Here is a 16,014-nt window from a genome sequence, read left to right as displayed (position 1 = left end):
TAAAAATAAATTGACTAGACACTTTTAATATCTATTATCATAAAAAAATCCTCATCCCAATATTTAAGTTACCTGCAGATCATAATTCTTTTGAATAGCCAATGATTTCCCAAACCAAATTATTTTTTTAAATGTACAAATTCTAAAATTGTAGTTAAACATAGCACTTTGGATCAATAATTTATAAAGGGGCAAGTTATATTTACACAATACTTGGGTAAATCAGACTTTCTCATAATTCACTTGTAATAAACCTAATGTTCAAACAAGCATTTGCTAGAATCTTAATTAAGAAGTAACAGGAATTAAGAAGGGCGATATTTGGTTAACTACTATACACAGAAGTTTGTACAACAAATACTCTTCCTTTGATCAGCTGAGCCAAATACTCACCACAGGGATAAGGTGGGGGGAATGTTCGGGAGGGGGGATCATGAGTGAAAAACAGAAACAGAGTACAATGACAGCTTTTAAAAATTTGTTTAAAACTGTTACACTAAGGATCTAAACTTTCCAGAGAGGATTTCAAGTTGCTACCACATTCATTCCTGATGTGTCTTGGGGGACAACAGGGAAGGTGACTTTTCCCATGTTTAAATTAAACTGTAGAAACGAGACAGAGTGGTGGTTTCTACTACCTCTCTCCTGAGAGATAAAGAAAGTGAGAAAAAACATTAATGGTGAATTGTCTTACAAATACACATCATCAGTGTGCTACCTGAGACCTAGGAAAAGGAAAGAGGAAGAAAAGGAAAAGAAACAGAGGATATAAAAAAGGCCATCTAAGCTTTAAGATCTCATCAATCCAGAAATATTTTAATCTGTCCTTTTGCCACTTATAATTATCAATCACAAGTTGAATTAAATTTCAAACCCACTGCAAAGCACAAGTAACTGGCAATCCACAAAGAATGGAATACAAGACCAATAGGAGCCAGATACTTGTAATAATAGTATGATTTGCAGATCTTTAGACTTCCAATAGAAATAAGAGCTGCCATTTACTGATGGCTTACTTGTTATCTGCCAATCACCAAGTTAAGTTCTTTATATATACAACTTGAATTTAAAACAGTAACACTATGAGACATATACTTAACTTCATGATACAGATAGAGAAACTGAGGCTTAAAGGGGTTAAGTGATTTGCCCAAAAAAGACCTTACATATGTCAGGCATTGTGCTAGATTCTGAATGGAAATATAAATAAATTCACAAACTAATAGGTGAAAAGACTTCTAAATAAATTAGAGTGTAGCATGTGCTAAGGTTATCACAGAAAAGGATGCCTGTGCCATGGATGGAGGTACATGAGAACAGAAATTGCATTTTATTCATCTTTTCCCAAGACAAATGAAGTGTGCAACTAAAATTTGTGTTTTCAAATTAAACTGTGTTCTGGGAAGTCAATGAAATGTTTCATGAGAGTGTTTCACAGAGAAGGAGTCTAGAAATTTGACTGTGCTACTATTCGCCTACTACATAGAAATATTTGATGACTTCTTTAAAAATGATAATAGGTTCATATAATGTCAGGAGAGACAGAAACTTGATAAATATAAGGCTATAGTATAATTCTGTTATTAGATAATGGATGCTAGTGTATTACAAAAACAAAATAATTCTATTTTAAAATCTTGAAAATTGAGTGTCCTTTCAGAGAAAATAGGATCAAATTGATACACGGAAACAAAACTGCAATGGGGTCAGCAGGTTGGCCACTGACAAGTCACTCGACCTTTGAGGCTTATCTCCTCCTCCGTAAAAGTGGAGAGGGGTTTTAGATCTTCTACTTTGAAGATACTGCAGTTTTAATACAAAAGTATAAGAAATGGAAGACAAAAATGTTAGAAGATTGATATCCAAAGAAAAGCAAAAAACAATTTCATGAAACCACAAGTTCAAAAAGAGCCATAGGTTTTATTTTTATCTCACATGGGGGAAAATCACATACTTAAGGTGTGAATCTCAACAAAGGCCAGGGTGTTTGGAAACAGGAACTTTAGTATACTTCTGGTATGAATGAATGATAATTTACACAGCATTTCTAGAAGGGAATTTGACACCAAGTTTCAAAAGCCTATACATTTGAACTCAAAAGCCTACTTCTAGGGATTTCACCTAAGAAAATTATGTCAAATGCACAGCCACACACACACACACAGCAGTGCAAAGTCCACTCATAAGTGTCTTCACAGTGTTCTTCATAATAGCAAAATCATAGTACATAATATATTCATAGATTAGAATATTTTATAGCAATTAACAAGTATGCAGAAAAAATATTTATTGACATGGAAAAGTGTTGATGGCCTATTAAATGCAAATAACATTTAAAAATTGTATGTCCTTTATGATCCAGTGGTACAAACTATCTAGAATGTCTGCAGAGATCAACACAGATTTTAAGGGATGATAAATGAACAGTGGTAGGATTATAAGTGATTACCTTATTTTTTTCTAATTCCTAATATGCTCTGATAGCTTAAAGAAAAAAGAGATATACTGAAACCATTTTAAAATATTATGGAATCATGATTATGGAATCATATTATGGAATCATTAGGAGAATAAATTTAAAAAAATAAGAATATTTTCTTATGACATGGTGTTTTATGTAGGAAATACAGAAGAATTTTCAGATTAAATTATGAGAAGCAATAAGAGACTTCAACATGCTTGCTGAATATAAGAACAATACATAAATATTAGTTGTATTTCTATATATAAACAATACATATTAGAAAATAAGACTTAAAAATACTTGACATTTATAATAGCATCTGAAAATTTCAAATAAATAGGAATAAAGCTAATAAAAAATAAGGGAAGCCACAACATAAACATACACACTTACAGAGAGATATGACACAAATATAACACTTATTGGAACATTCTGCAGTTTTAAGATAAAAGTGTAAGGAAATAAAAATGAAAATGTTAGGAAATTGATACCCAAAGAAAGTCAAAATATTTTCATGAAACCACAAGTTCAATAAAGGCCACAAATTTTATTTTTAACTCATAGAATAAATTAGCAGATTTGATACAGTCAAGATGTGAATTCTCACCAAACTAATTCCTAGATTTAATATAACCCCAATCAAAAATTCTAGAAGATAATTTTACAGCTGAAAATGAAAAGCTGATTCTAAACTTAATAGGAAAATGTCAACAGCCAAGAATAATCAAGCCAATCATAAATAAAAATAACACTGACAAGCTTATACTCTTGAAGTTAATTAAGACAGTGTGTATAGAGAAGAGACTGACAGCTGTCAGAAGGGAGGGTGGTTGCATGCTGGTGCAAAAGGTGAAGGGATAAAGCAAAACAAAACCAAAACCCACAAACAACAACAAAACCCTCATAGACACAGAAAACAGTATGGAGATTACCAGAGGGAAGGGGGGGGGGCGGGCAGAAAAGGGTATAGGGTATGGGGGGATAAATGTTCTTGTAGCTACGTGCATGAACGTGGATGAATTCCATAACATAATAAAGAGTGAAAGAAGCCAGATTTTTTTTTTTGAAACAGTATAATTACATGATTTCATGATGATAGAAGTTAGGATACCATGGGCAAGCAGTGAATGCATGGGAAGACCTGAAGGGTTGGGAGAAGGTAGATTCTGAACTGCAGGTAATAGTATGTTATTACCTTATATAGGTGGCATTTACACTGGTATGCTCACTTCATAAAAATTCCTCACCCTACATTTCTGATTTGTGTACTTTTCTGTATGTATATTAAACTTTAAACTTTTTTAAAAATTGACATTAAAAAAAATCTAAGATTAAAAAGAGATAAAGGAATGTGGGAAAGGACAAAGTACCTGCCATACTATAAATAAGAAAATCACGATGTATGTGTTTCGGCTGTTAGTTGTTGCTGAGGTGGTGGTGATGGTTGTAGCTGTCTAAAATCTATTGCAGCTCAGGGACATAAAATGTCATCTTGACTTTAAACAAAATGAAAATCTGTTCTCTCTCTATTAACCCATTTATTTTCAATGTCATCTGAATTCACCTTGATCAACAAAGATATATTCAGTGTCAGTACCTTTAAATTGAGGACTAGCTTTGTTCTGAAGATAATGGAATATTCAAAAGATATTTGATATTTTTATTTTCATTATGGAAGCAAAATATTAGTACTGTGACTCCTAAGTGTGTTGGTATTTTACATATAGTTATTCCTTAAATCCAATCTTTTTTTTGTTTGTTATGACTACTTGTTAAAGGACATGGAAATAGATTTTTTAACAGGCTATTACTGCTCTTGCTATTCCATCAATAAGAGAAAAACAACTGTTTCCAGTAACCCACAGAAAGAGGATATCAAAACCTCTCTAGTCAAATAGTCCCCTTACAACTAACTAATAATGAACAGGATGATAACCATGGTTACCAAGGAGAGACATAATTATATCTAACTATTCTTCCTCATAAGTGAAAATAATGTTCTGGATATGATATGGCTCCGCATATAATTTATCTACAGTGACACAAGTACCCTCATCTGCCTTAGAGTAGCATTAATCGTGGTAAATTTAAAAAAACATTACTCTGGTTAAAGATCAGCTCGTGAGCTCAGCTAAACTGTGTCCATTCTCTAAACATATGCTTTGTTCTAATAAAAATAGATTTTAAGAATGAGAACCAGAGCCTAAATCTTGGGTGATTTACTGAGGTAAATGTCACTTATTGCAGGGCTCAACTGGAGAGAGAAGGAAAAAGGGAGGGGGACGAGGGGCAAATGAATGGCAATTATATAACCTTGAAGTTACATTGTATCTTTCTCTACAGCAGACACCAGAACAATTCAGTCCCAAAGATCGCATTCTCTACTGAATAGACTGCTAGACTCTTCATTAACATACGTGCAACCCACACACAATACCAGCTCCTCCACGGGCCTGAGCATTCTTGACCAGTCTAGTAAATAATTCCTCAGGAACTTTCCTAAAGGGACAAACTGACTTTAAGTATCTATCATTTTTTAATATACTGTCTTCCTAAAATTAAATACATACTGCTTAAAAGACAGAAAATTATAATTTGGCATCTTATTTGCTTTTTATATCTAGGACCTACGTTAGGTTGAGTTGAACAAAATAGACTTATAATTTTATTTTCCTCATTAATATAAAGATACCTTGATTTTTTAAAAAACAGGTAATAATATTTTACTAAATAGAAATATTGAAATGCACTTTTAGAGTTCTATTTTAGTTGTGCGTTTTTTCCCTTACTCTCTAGAGCTCTTGCTGCAGTTTCCTTGTAAAAGTCCTTAATTTCTATTGTGCAACCCCTCCTTTAATTAAATATGACTAAGTTGCCTCTTGTTTGACTAGAGGGAAAACTGATCGTTAATATGCTAGAAAAACAAGCATCTCATTCACTGGAAAGGTAAAGCAACCATTGTCCTTTGTCTCTTGTTAAAAGTGAAAATACAGGAAACCAAAGGAGGTCCATACCACTTCCCCAGGAAATCAAAGGTAGAGGCAATGAACTGAGCTTTAAATAGATCTTTTTCCCCCCCATGGTAAACAGGACAGTTCCTTACATTCTACTCTACTTTTATATAGGGATACATACAATTTTATTAATTTTTTTTAAATATATTTTTATTGATTTCAGAATGAAAGGGAGAAGGAGAGAGAAATAGAAACATCAATGATGAGAGAGAATCATCAATCAGCTGTCTCCTACATGCCCCATACTGGGGATTGAGCCCACAACCAGGGCATCTGTCCTAAACTCATTTCAATTAAATGAACAACAGTTCCTGAAAATCTAAACATGAGACCCTGCGTTGAGCTACTTCAGGAAATTCAAAGATTAATAAATAAGCCTGATTTCATGGAGCTTATAGTGTAACAAAAAGTAAAATAACTACACAAATAATCTTAATGAAACGACAAAAATAATTTCAGGGGCTAAGCAAGAGCTTAGAAGAGTTTAAAAAAGATATCTAGTAACAACGATAGGGAGAGAACCATAAATGAGGTGAACATTGAAAGATTAGTAATAACTCTGTTGATAAAGATTATAAAAATCTTAACTAAGAAAGAGCAATAAGAGTAAAGACACAGAAACCTACAACTGCTGATGTGTCAGGAAAGAGCCAAACAATCCACTTCACTGAAAAATAGGACATAAGTAAAGGAAGAGAGAACTTAAATGCTGGAGAAATATGCCAGGAACTCAACAATCACTGCTAAGTATACAATACCCAAAGGACTAATTCAATAACCATTTAAAGAACGTCTCAACATTATATTGAAAATAGGGTTAGCTTGTATGAAAGCAATAAACACAGAGTTCAACATATAACTCTAATAAATATGTTTTTACTAATTTTTGAATAAGAAAATCAGTAAGAACTTCATAGTCAAGTGGAAAGACCCCTATAATAAACATTCAATAATATAAATGTATTTAAAACACAGTAGGAACACAAAGTATGGAGTAATTAAAGTTAAATGCATAACAGGGTGTATATTATTAAGAACAACCAAAAAAGGGGGATTTCTGAGCCAGATTTGAAGAAGGGTGTCAAAATTCTAGGATGGTAAAAAAGAGGGAAAGAGGCATTCAGGGAGTAGAACTATGGAAACTGATGATAAAAACAACAATTTGTGGAGAATCAAGTCGTTGAAAATATTGATCAGAAATAGACATCACCTATCCACCTACCCATTCAATTATTTATATAGTCTGATAACATTTATTAGTGCATACATATAGCAGGATATGTGCCAGGCTCTGAGAAATAACAATGAGTAAGGCATCATTCCTGCCTTCAAGGAACCCTCCTAGTCTGTGGGGAAATGCAAACATGTCAGACATTCACTTGGTCTAGTATGACAGATGTGAGCACAGGTATCTGGAAGCATAGTGCAAGGGTGTCCACCTTAGATTAGTATAGTCAAGGAAAGCTTCCAAAGTGGCAACACTGGGTAAATCATGGGAAACTGGTTTCCCGCCCAGTAAATGAAACAAAGAGAAACAAACACAATCGGGTGGGGGGATGGAAGGGGTAGGGTCAGGGGGGAGAAGACACACATTAGGAAATAAGTGTAGAGTGCTGGATAGTTTATTTCTTTGAGGATGAGCTGGGTACAAAAAGATGAAGCTGGAAAAAATAGTTCCTAAAACTCGTCATGTTAATGGGAGTTTAGACTTTAACCCAGAATCAATAAGGATTTGCAGAAGTACTTCAGGGAAACAAAATAGAATGATTAGTTCTACTTTTTAGAAAGGTACTGGTCTCACTAAGAAAAACAACTGGATAGGTTGTTACTGAAGACAGGAAGGCCCATCACAAAGCCAGAAAAGAATCTGAATTTGAAATTGAAGAATAGAACTTGAAGCAAAGATGGGGAAGAGAAGATATATAAGAATATTCAGGAGTTAGAATCCAAGGTTCTTGTTGAATTATCATTTGGTTAGAAATGCATGTCTGAATGTCCTCAATGTCAAAAGTACTTAGGAGGAGTAGCCCAGTAACTGCTATCTGACCTGCTTAGAAAAGTGATGTCACCCAGAGTCTAATATATTAATGTGTCTTTCCTTTAAAAGCTAGTAACACATTTCTTGAAACTTCGTGCCTAAAGTTTCTAGATTACAAATTACTAATCCACAGTACCAAGATTCAGTTTTATATTGGCCTCATTTTGCAGAATTTACTAGACACATCCTATATAATAAAAGGGTAATATGCAAATCGACCGAAAGGTGGAATGACCGGTTGCTATGACATGCACTGACCACCAGGGGGCAGATGCTCAACGCAGGCTCTGCCCCCTACTGGATAGTGCACTTCCACAGGGGAACGCTGCTCAGCCAGAAGCCCTGAGCCGGGCTCAAGGCTGGCAAGTGCAGCGGCAGGAGCCTCTCCCACCTCCTCAGAAGCACTAAGGATGTCCCACTGACGGCTTAGGCCCGCTCCCCATGGGAAGTGGGCCAAAGCCATCAGTGGGACATCCCCCAAGGGCTCCCGGACTACAAGAGGGAGCAGGTCTGGCTGAGGGACCCCCCTGAGTGCACGAATATTGTACACCAGGCCTCTAGTTTATTCAATAATGTCACTTCCCTTTTCCTACATATTTCTACCATCTCCTGATCAACGACTAAGTAAGCAAAAGCAGAACTCAACTATGAAAACATTCAATCCATTTGCATAAGAGTCTAACAAATGCAGAACTCCCCAACCAGTTTACCCTGACACAACATGTTCTACTGATCCCCTCAGGACCTCAAGCAGGAGGGTCTCTTCACAGCTGAGCCTGAGTCCTGAGCAGGGAGATGAACCCTGCCATGACTTCAAAAAGGTTGAGAAGCAGAGAAAGTAAGCATTAGGCATATGACACCTAAAGATTTTATGTCTGCAGCCTGTTTTTATAAGGTCTGAATCCTAAATTTGCCTGTAGAAGTTTTACAATGTCTTTTGAAAAATAGCTTTTTCCCAATTGTAATTCAATCTTAATTTGTTCTTACTGATAGTTCTTTTTGGGGTAAAAAGTCACAATAATACTCCTCAAGCTAAAAGCTGCTTTATAAAAATCATAATCTGTTTGGCTGTTTTTGGAACTAAGCCCTCAATGGTTCTGTTTTGGGCAAAAATGCTGCTTTAGATCAAAGGTGCTAGTTAGGGCAAATAAAAGAATTCTCATGTGACCTCAATGGAAAGCTGGATAAATGATAAATGACAGGAATGCTTCCATGCAAGAACTAAGTTATGTGAAATGCAAACTAGTATCAGAGCATAAGGAAGATAAACGAATTCAACCTTTTAAAAGGCTATATCATTCATTCATTTGTTCACTTGCGTTCAATAAAATATTGTGGAATGACAAGCTGAAAACCCATAGAGAATATTAAGATGGTTTCTCCAATGATCTATTAAAAGAATCATTAATTTTGATGACTACAGAACTATATCTGAATTCCATTAGGAGTTTTAAATTTGTCCCTCATCCCAAAAGTAAAAATGTTAAAGAAAAACTAAGCAGCTTCTTAAATAAGTGAAGACAGGAGATGTAAGTGCAAGGATTTGGGAGGTAGAGAGAGTATTTAATCGTTATTTCAAGAATCCCGTTTGATTTAGTAGCACTTTCACTCATGTAGCAGTTGAACAGAAACTTCAGCTCCTCGATGTCTATGGCTATAAATAAAGGGAAATAAAGATGTCTCAAATGCATAATGCTCTGTGGCTTAAGGTGCCAACAAAACAAACTCCTCTCTTGAAAAATGTGTGAGCAATCTTTCCAGTTTTTACTGACCTTTTGACAAGTAATTTCATGACTCACTAAAATTTTCAGTTTTCAAAAAGAAATGCCACAATTTGTCCTATAGATTTTCTTAAAATGTTAAGATGAGAATTATTTTGAAGGTTACCAACAATTTGCATTAGGCTCAGTGTTGACATTTGAACTGTGACTTCCAGAAATTCTCTCAGTTCTTTTTCTCAGAACTCATCAACACCTTTCTCTTTTCTACTATTTACAAATATGTAATTAATACACTCTTGGCTATTATTCTCATTTCTTTTTTAATTCCTCATTTGTGACTGGATATCAGAGCTTTGCAAATAGCTAGATTTCTGGAATATAGAATGTCCCTAGTAATGGCAATAGTGGCATTTCCTCCTTTAGTGCCCAAAAATAATGCAAAATATATTGTATTTAAGAAGTGGGGAAAAGGCTTTCACAATCTCAAATCCCAAAAATTATGTATGTAATAAAATGTGCTTTGCTTATATTCTAATCATGGTGGTAACTATAAACATAGCATTTCCTAAAGAAAACAACAAAGACAATAGTACAGTTAATTCACCAGCATCAGAGAACTAAGACCACCAAAAGCATATACCAACATTTTATATGTCTCATTTCGCAGTTAATGTATAAACATAGGCCTTTAACTACAGGATGAAAACAATAACCCATGTGTAAGCAGTCTCTTCCTCCTGAATACTCAGCTGGGGTTCTGCCTACATTCAAGGACATTTTGATGTGCACTCTCATCGAAGGGACCCTTCAAAGGTTACAGAAAAAAACATTTGCCTCATGATGTTCAGGTATTGATCAACCTACTGGGAATTCCCAACAAATTCTTTTTAAATTTTGTAAGTTTTAAGTTATGCTGGCTTCAAATATATAACTCCTATTATTTAGCATGCTCACCTGAGTCTGAGCAGGAAGTACCTAAAGGAAAACATCTTTATCTGGCCATTTTATGATATAATGCAACTTTGAGCTAATACTATTTATATTTATATTCCTTATTTATATTCCTTGTTTACTACACATATAGCCTTTCTGTGCAATGATACAAAGAAAGCTTGAATCAAGGTTCTAAGGCTTCCTCCCACCTGGATTTCAGGTCTTAACCATGCTTAACCACCACCTCCTTTAGGAAGCCGTCCCTGGCTCTTGAAATTCCGAAGCAACTGCTCCCCGCTAAACTGTCAGAGCAATTAATAACACCATCTTCATAGTTATCTATCTTTTTTGCCTTTTATTTTGTACATGTGTCCTGTTGTTTACTAAATTATAAAAAGTTATGAGCATCTCATGTACAGAAACTGTTTTACATATGCCTTCTTCTTAGAGCAAACTAACTCCATGAATGATCGTGAAATAAATGCTGTATAACTGATATTTACTCTGTAATAACATAAAACTATTCAGTTATTGAGGTATACTTGTGGTCACTGAACAGAAAAATTAGCAATCAAAATACTTATCAAAAACACTCAAGTACATTTTCAAACTACTAACTAAAATCTATACCATATGGAAATGGAGGAAGGACTAGGTCCTTCTTCAAAGATGGAGCCAAACTAGAAAATGATTTTTACTTACTTGTCTCCAAAAAACTTTCTCCAGAATTCAGCAGCATCTGCTTTCGTGATACGAAAATTATCTCCCTGGAATTGCCCATTGGGAAAGATTGCTTTGATTTCTGCCAGCATGTGACTGAAGATAAGGGACAGTTTTGTGAGATTTCGCCTGTAAACACAAGGGGGTAAAAAAAAAGAAAAATAAATAAATATGTATGTTTTAATAGTACCATATATTATGAAAAATAAAATTACATACAGTATCTACCTAGGTGCTGGTGGTTGATCATGAACCTCTATTCAATAATGACCCTAAAAATAATGATCATAAAAAGTTGTACATTTCAATTCCTAACAAGCTTTCCATTTACTAATCCATATAGTCATTTAACATAAATATGAACAAAATAAATTACATGAATTTAATGGGAGAGATGGACACCGAAAAAAAGTAATCAAATATAAATTCTAAATACGGAGTGGCTATTTCAACATGGGGGATTAAGTAAAGACATGTCATTAGAGGAGAATCTAGAAAGGTAAGTATTTGTTTAACAGATTTAGGACTTAGAATGGAGAAAACATGAGAGTAAGAACAAACAAACGCACAGATATGTGGAATAAAACTGTTTATAAAATACCTATGTTTAGCATGGCTAGAGAAGAACAGAGATGAGTGGAGGAAATGGCATGAGACAGGATGAGAAAATTTGGTTGGAACATGATGCAGAGGCATCTGAAATAATGAAAAAATTTGTCAAATACACTTTCCACTCCTACAAAAATGTCAGTTTCTGATGATGGGTTCCAAATATGTGCATATTTTAGAAGCTTCTCAAGCAATTATCATGTACTCCCCTTGTTAAGAGCTCTCACTATAAAAAAATGGGGTGTTTGCCCTGGACAGTTTGCTCAGTGGATAGAGTATAGGCCTGTGGGCTAAAGGGTTCGGTGTTCAATTCCAGGCAAGGGCATGAACTTTGGTTGCAGGCTCCTCCCTGGCCCGGGCCCTGGTTGGGGCTCATGCAGGAGGCAACAAATCGATGTCTTTCTCTCACACTGATATCTCTCTCTGTCTTTCTCTCTCTCTTCCACTCTCTCTAAAAATCAATGGAAAAATATACTTGGGAAAGGATTAAAAAATACACATAAGAAATGGGGAGCCAAAATGAAATGGAATCAAGGGAAATGGAGATACTGTCTATTCTAATGTCCAGGTAAAGTCCTGGAATTTTGACATGATTTAATACATAATATAAAGTATGACTCATATTTCAAAATAATAGTATCATCTGCACTCCTTCCTACCATTTCATAAGCTTAAACCTTAATAATGTTAGTGTTTTTTTTTAATCCTCAGCCAAGGATGTGTGTGGTTGTGTGTTTTAATAGATTTTAGGGGGGAAGGAGAGAGAGAGAGATAAAAAGAGAGAGAAAGAGAGGGAGAGAGAGAGAGAAACATCAATGTGAGAGAGAAACATCCATCGGTTGCCTACGGTATGCACCTAAACAGAGATCAAACCCACAACGTGGAAAATGTGCTTTGACCAGGAGTCAAACCTGCAACCTTTTTGGTGCACAGGATGACACTCCATCCAGCCCGGGTGTATGTAAATCATAATTTTTGAAGCGACCTTGCTTCTTTATATCCCTGTTTATGTACTCAATAGATACATATACAGCATTTTCATTTTGAAGCTTCAGCTGCATTTTTGTGCCTGTTGAGGAGTCTGAAGGGTAGGAGTTGGGGGTACAATAATTATTTCAGGACTAAAAGTAAATACAGAGGAAAATTAACAGAGAAAGCTATCAAATCTGGAATGTATATAAAATCCTACAATCTTTCAACAAGACCTTGACATTGAAAGTTTTGGTTCTTTTTTCTCTTTTTTAGTTATGTGTCTGTGTTTAATGACTCTCAAATAACAAGCAAAAATAAACATGTTAGGTACCAACGAGATCGTATAATATACACTTGTAAATAAAGTCAATGGGTATGACTCTTTCTAAAAGGTTGATTACAAAAGAAATATGTAACTTTTTATGTGATATGAATACAGAATAAATGAAGGTATTTGTGATAAAAAGTGGGAAAAAATAAAAGTAAGCAATCAGGTATAAAGTAATCTACATCTAAATAAATTCATTTCTATTGGAAAACCAAAATGTCCCAATTTCCATAACCTTTATTAGCTATGAGAAAATTCATGGAAAAAAAGGGTCAAGACTTAGACCTTATTTTAGTGCTTGACTGACAACAATAAACAATCTGCAAAATCATTATCATCATGCATAATGTTTCATCATTTGCTTAGATTCAACCACATTTCTATACAACTCCGACTAATTCAAATGTGAAACTTCTTCAATTAGTTGAATCTTTGATCTTTTCATTTATGTCAACACACCCTCATTTAGATGATTGTAGATATAAGAAATTCAGTCTTAGAAAATGAAAAGTAAACTGCTGAACCATATCAAAGGAAAGCATCGTGGCCAATACAAACTGCAACTGACTTTTGCAATCTGAGTTTAGGGAAAAGCATAAAGTCACTTTAGAAAATCTGCACCAAATTTATTTCTATAATTAGGCAAAGGGTTAATTTTCTACTGAAACTCCAACTGATACATACAGAAGAAAAAAGAAAAATCAAGATGGCTATAATTAGGGCAAACCAACTGTTTCATATTTTCTGAATTGGTTGTTCTCCATCCGCTTGTTTCTTTGTTCTTTAATCCTTTCCAAATGTTTTCCATTTTTATTTGTTAAGATCTAAAGTCTGAAGCACAATGCCAATGATTACCCATTTTGGATATTTGACCCACTGGCTATGTAGACACTAAACTTTAAAACACAAATAGTAACATTGTCTCTTTATAATTTACAGCCCTGAAGCTCTAGTAATCACTAGTACCTATATATGTAACCACTGTTTAATTATAAAATGTGTGTAGTTTAATTTTCTTGTTCTGGCAAATGAGTTACCAAATCTTTATTTGACTTTTTGCATTCTAAGGCAATGAAAGTGAATTTTGCCTTAGTCTTTAAAAAAAAAAAAAACTTAAATTCAAGTTGTTAAACATACAGTATGTGAAATGCAAGAGTTTCATGTTACCTTATTTTCCACATATAACAGACTATATTTATTTTACATATATTTTTAAAATATTTATTGATGAAAGTATTACATATGTCCCTCCGCCCCCATTGATCCCTTCTAACTCACCCCAACCCCTGCCCCAGGCCTTCATCACCCTATTGTCTTTGTCCATGGATTATGTATATACTAGAGGCCTGGTGCATGAAATTCGTGCACAGGGGTCCCTCAGCCCAACCTGCACCCTCTACAATCCAGGAGCTCTCAGAGGATATCCTACTGATGGCTTAGGCCCACTCCCCATGGTTCTCTGCTCTCTGCGGGGCCTGGAGGTTTCCCTGCAGCCATGGAGATGAAGCCCCAATGCCCTGCTGTAGCTCTCTGCCTGCTGCCGCCATGTGCCATGTGAAGGAAGCCCCAATGCCCTGCAGTGGGCTCTGTATGCCAGGCCTGGGGGCTTCCCAGACACGGACACACTAAGAAAGCCCCCATGCCCTGTTGTCCAGGCTCTGTCAGCAGGGCCTGGGGGTGTTCCCACTGCCACTGCCCACTAAGGAAGCCCCCAAGCCCTGCTGTCTGGGCTCTGTCTGCCATGTCTGGGGACTTCCCGGCTACTGCCCCACTAAGGAAGCCACCATGCCCAGCTTTGCAGGGCCTGGCGGCTTCCCAGCTGCCAAGATCAGGAAGCTGCCATGCCCTGCTCTGTTGGCACTGGAGTCTTCCCGATTGCCTCGGCGACCATCGGGAAGATGCCATGCCCTGCTCCTCTGCCGGCTCCATGTGCGCAGGGCCTGGCGTCTTCCTGATCGCCGCGGCAACAGGCCCTGCTCCTCCGCTGGTTCCGTGTGTGCAGGGCCTGGCATCTTCCCAATCGCCGCAGCGACCATTGGGAAGACTCCATGCCCTGCTCCTCCGCTGGCTCCATGTGCGCAGGGCCTGGTGTCTTCCTGATCACCCTAGAGACAGGCCCTGCTCCTCCACCGGCTCCGTGTGTGCAGGGCCTGGCGGCTTCCTGCTGCCACAGCACTAAGGAAGCAACCATGCCCTGCTCTCAGTGCTCTGTTTGCTGGTGGGACAGGCCAGACACTCCAGTAGCGGGGCTGAGGGGACTGGGTGCCACCAACTTGTGGGTATGGGGGCCGTCATTTTGTCGTGGAGTGACACCTAATTTGCATATTGCTCTATTATTAGATAGGATATATACACACAAGTTCTTTGGTGGATCTCTTCCCACCCACCCACAATCCTCCACCTTCTCTCTAAGATTAGACACTCTGTTCCATGCTTCCATGTCTCTGGACCTATTTTGTTCATCAGTTTATTTTGTTCATTATATTCCATACATGACTGAGGTCATGAGATACTTGTCTTTCTCTGCCTGACTTATTTCGTTTAGCATAATACTCTCCAGATCCCTCCATGCTAATTTTTAAATACATATACATACCATAAATATGTAAGTGATTATTTTGGAAATCCACTGTTGAAAAGACTGATTTACAGAGCTTGCAATCAACATCAAGATATGAAAAAAAAGGAAATAATTCTACTATCTGATGTCAGTTAAATTTATTACCAGGGCAAATAGGTTTTGTTTTTCATAATTGTGTCGGTTTCTTTTTTGTTTGTTTACTATATTTTGCTAGACATTATGTGCTTTAATTCCCTAGCCTTCTCTGAACACTGAGATATCTATTAAAAAAATAACTTCCTAATTCAAAAGTAAATGCCAAGAATACAGTCATCTCTAACTATGTAGACAGTGGAAAGAAGGCAACAACTATACATCTTCTTTGTAGCTGAAATGTTTTTTCCTATTATAAAACTTTCCCATACTTGTCCAATTCTCTCTAAGCTCATTTGATTACCTCTCATCATAAGACCAACAATAATGACTGCTTAATAAAGATTTGATGTTTACTAACTAAGAATGTTTCCATCACTAAAACTCCCTACTTCAAAACAATGAAAATATAAAATTATGTCTACAAAGGCTCAATAATCTTATAATTATAAATGTAATTAATTTTACAAGGAATTTTGCAATACTCGTTCACTTTTAGTAT

At 36.1% G+C, this 16,014-nt stretch overlaps 1 protein-coding gene across 3 annotated transcripts in view; it reads right to left on the bottom strand.

Annotated features, from left to right (window-relative positions):
- CBLB (Cbl proto-oncogene B) overlaps nucleotides 1-16,014 on the bottom strand; it is a 226,173-nt gene that overhangs the window by 114,347 nt on the left and 95,812 nt on the right. For all 3 annotated transcript variants that reach the window (XM_079767368.1, XM_079767367.1, XM_079767369.1), the window contains exon 4: nucleotides 10,873-11,019. In XM_079767368.1, the coding sequence (XP_079623494.1) occupies nucleotides 10,873-11,019 (147 nt within the window). The remainder of the gene's footprint in view (nucleotides 1-10,872; nucleotides 11,020-16,014) is intronic.

Source organism: Cnephaeus nilssonii (genome assembly GCF_951640355.1).
Source record: "Cnephaeus nilssonii genome assembly, chromosome: 3".
Taxonomy (NCBI): domain Eukaryota; kingdom Metazoa; phylum Chordata; class Mammalia; order Chiroptera; family Vespertilionidae; genus Cnephaeus; species Cnephaeus nilssonii.
Note: the sequence above shows the minus strand (reverse complement) of the source record. Positions and strands in the feature narration are given on the sequence as shown.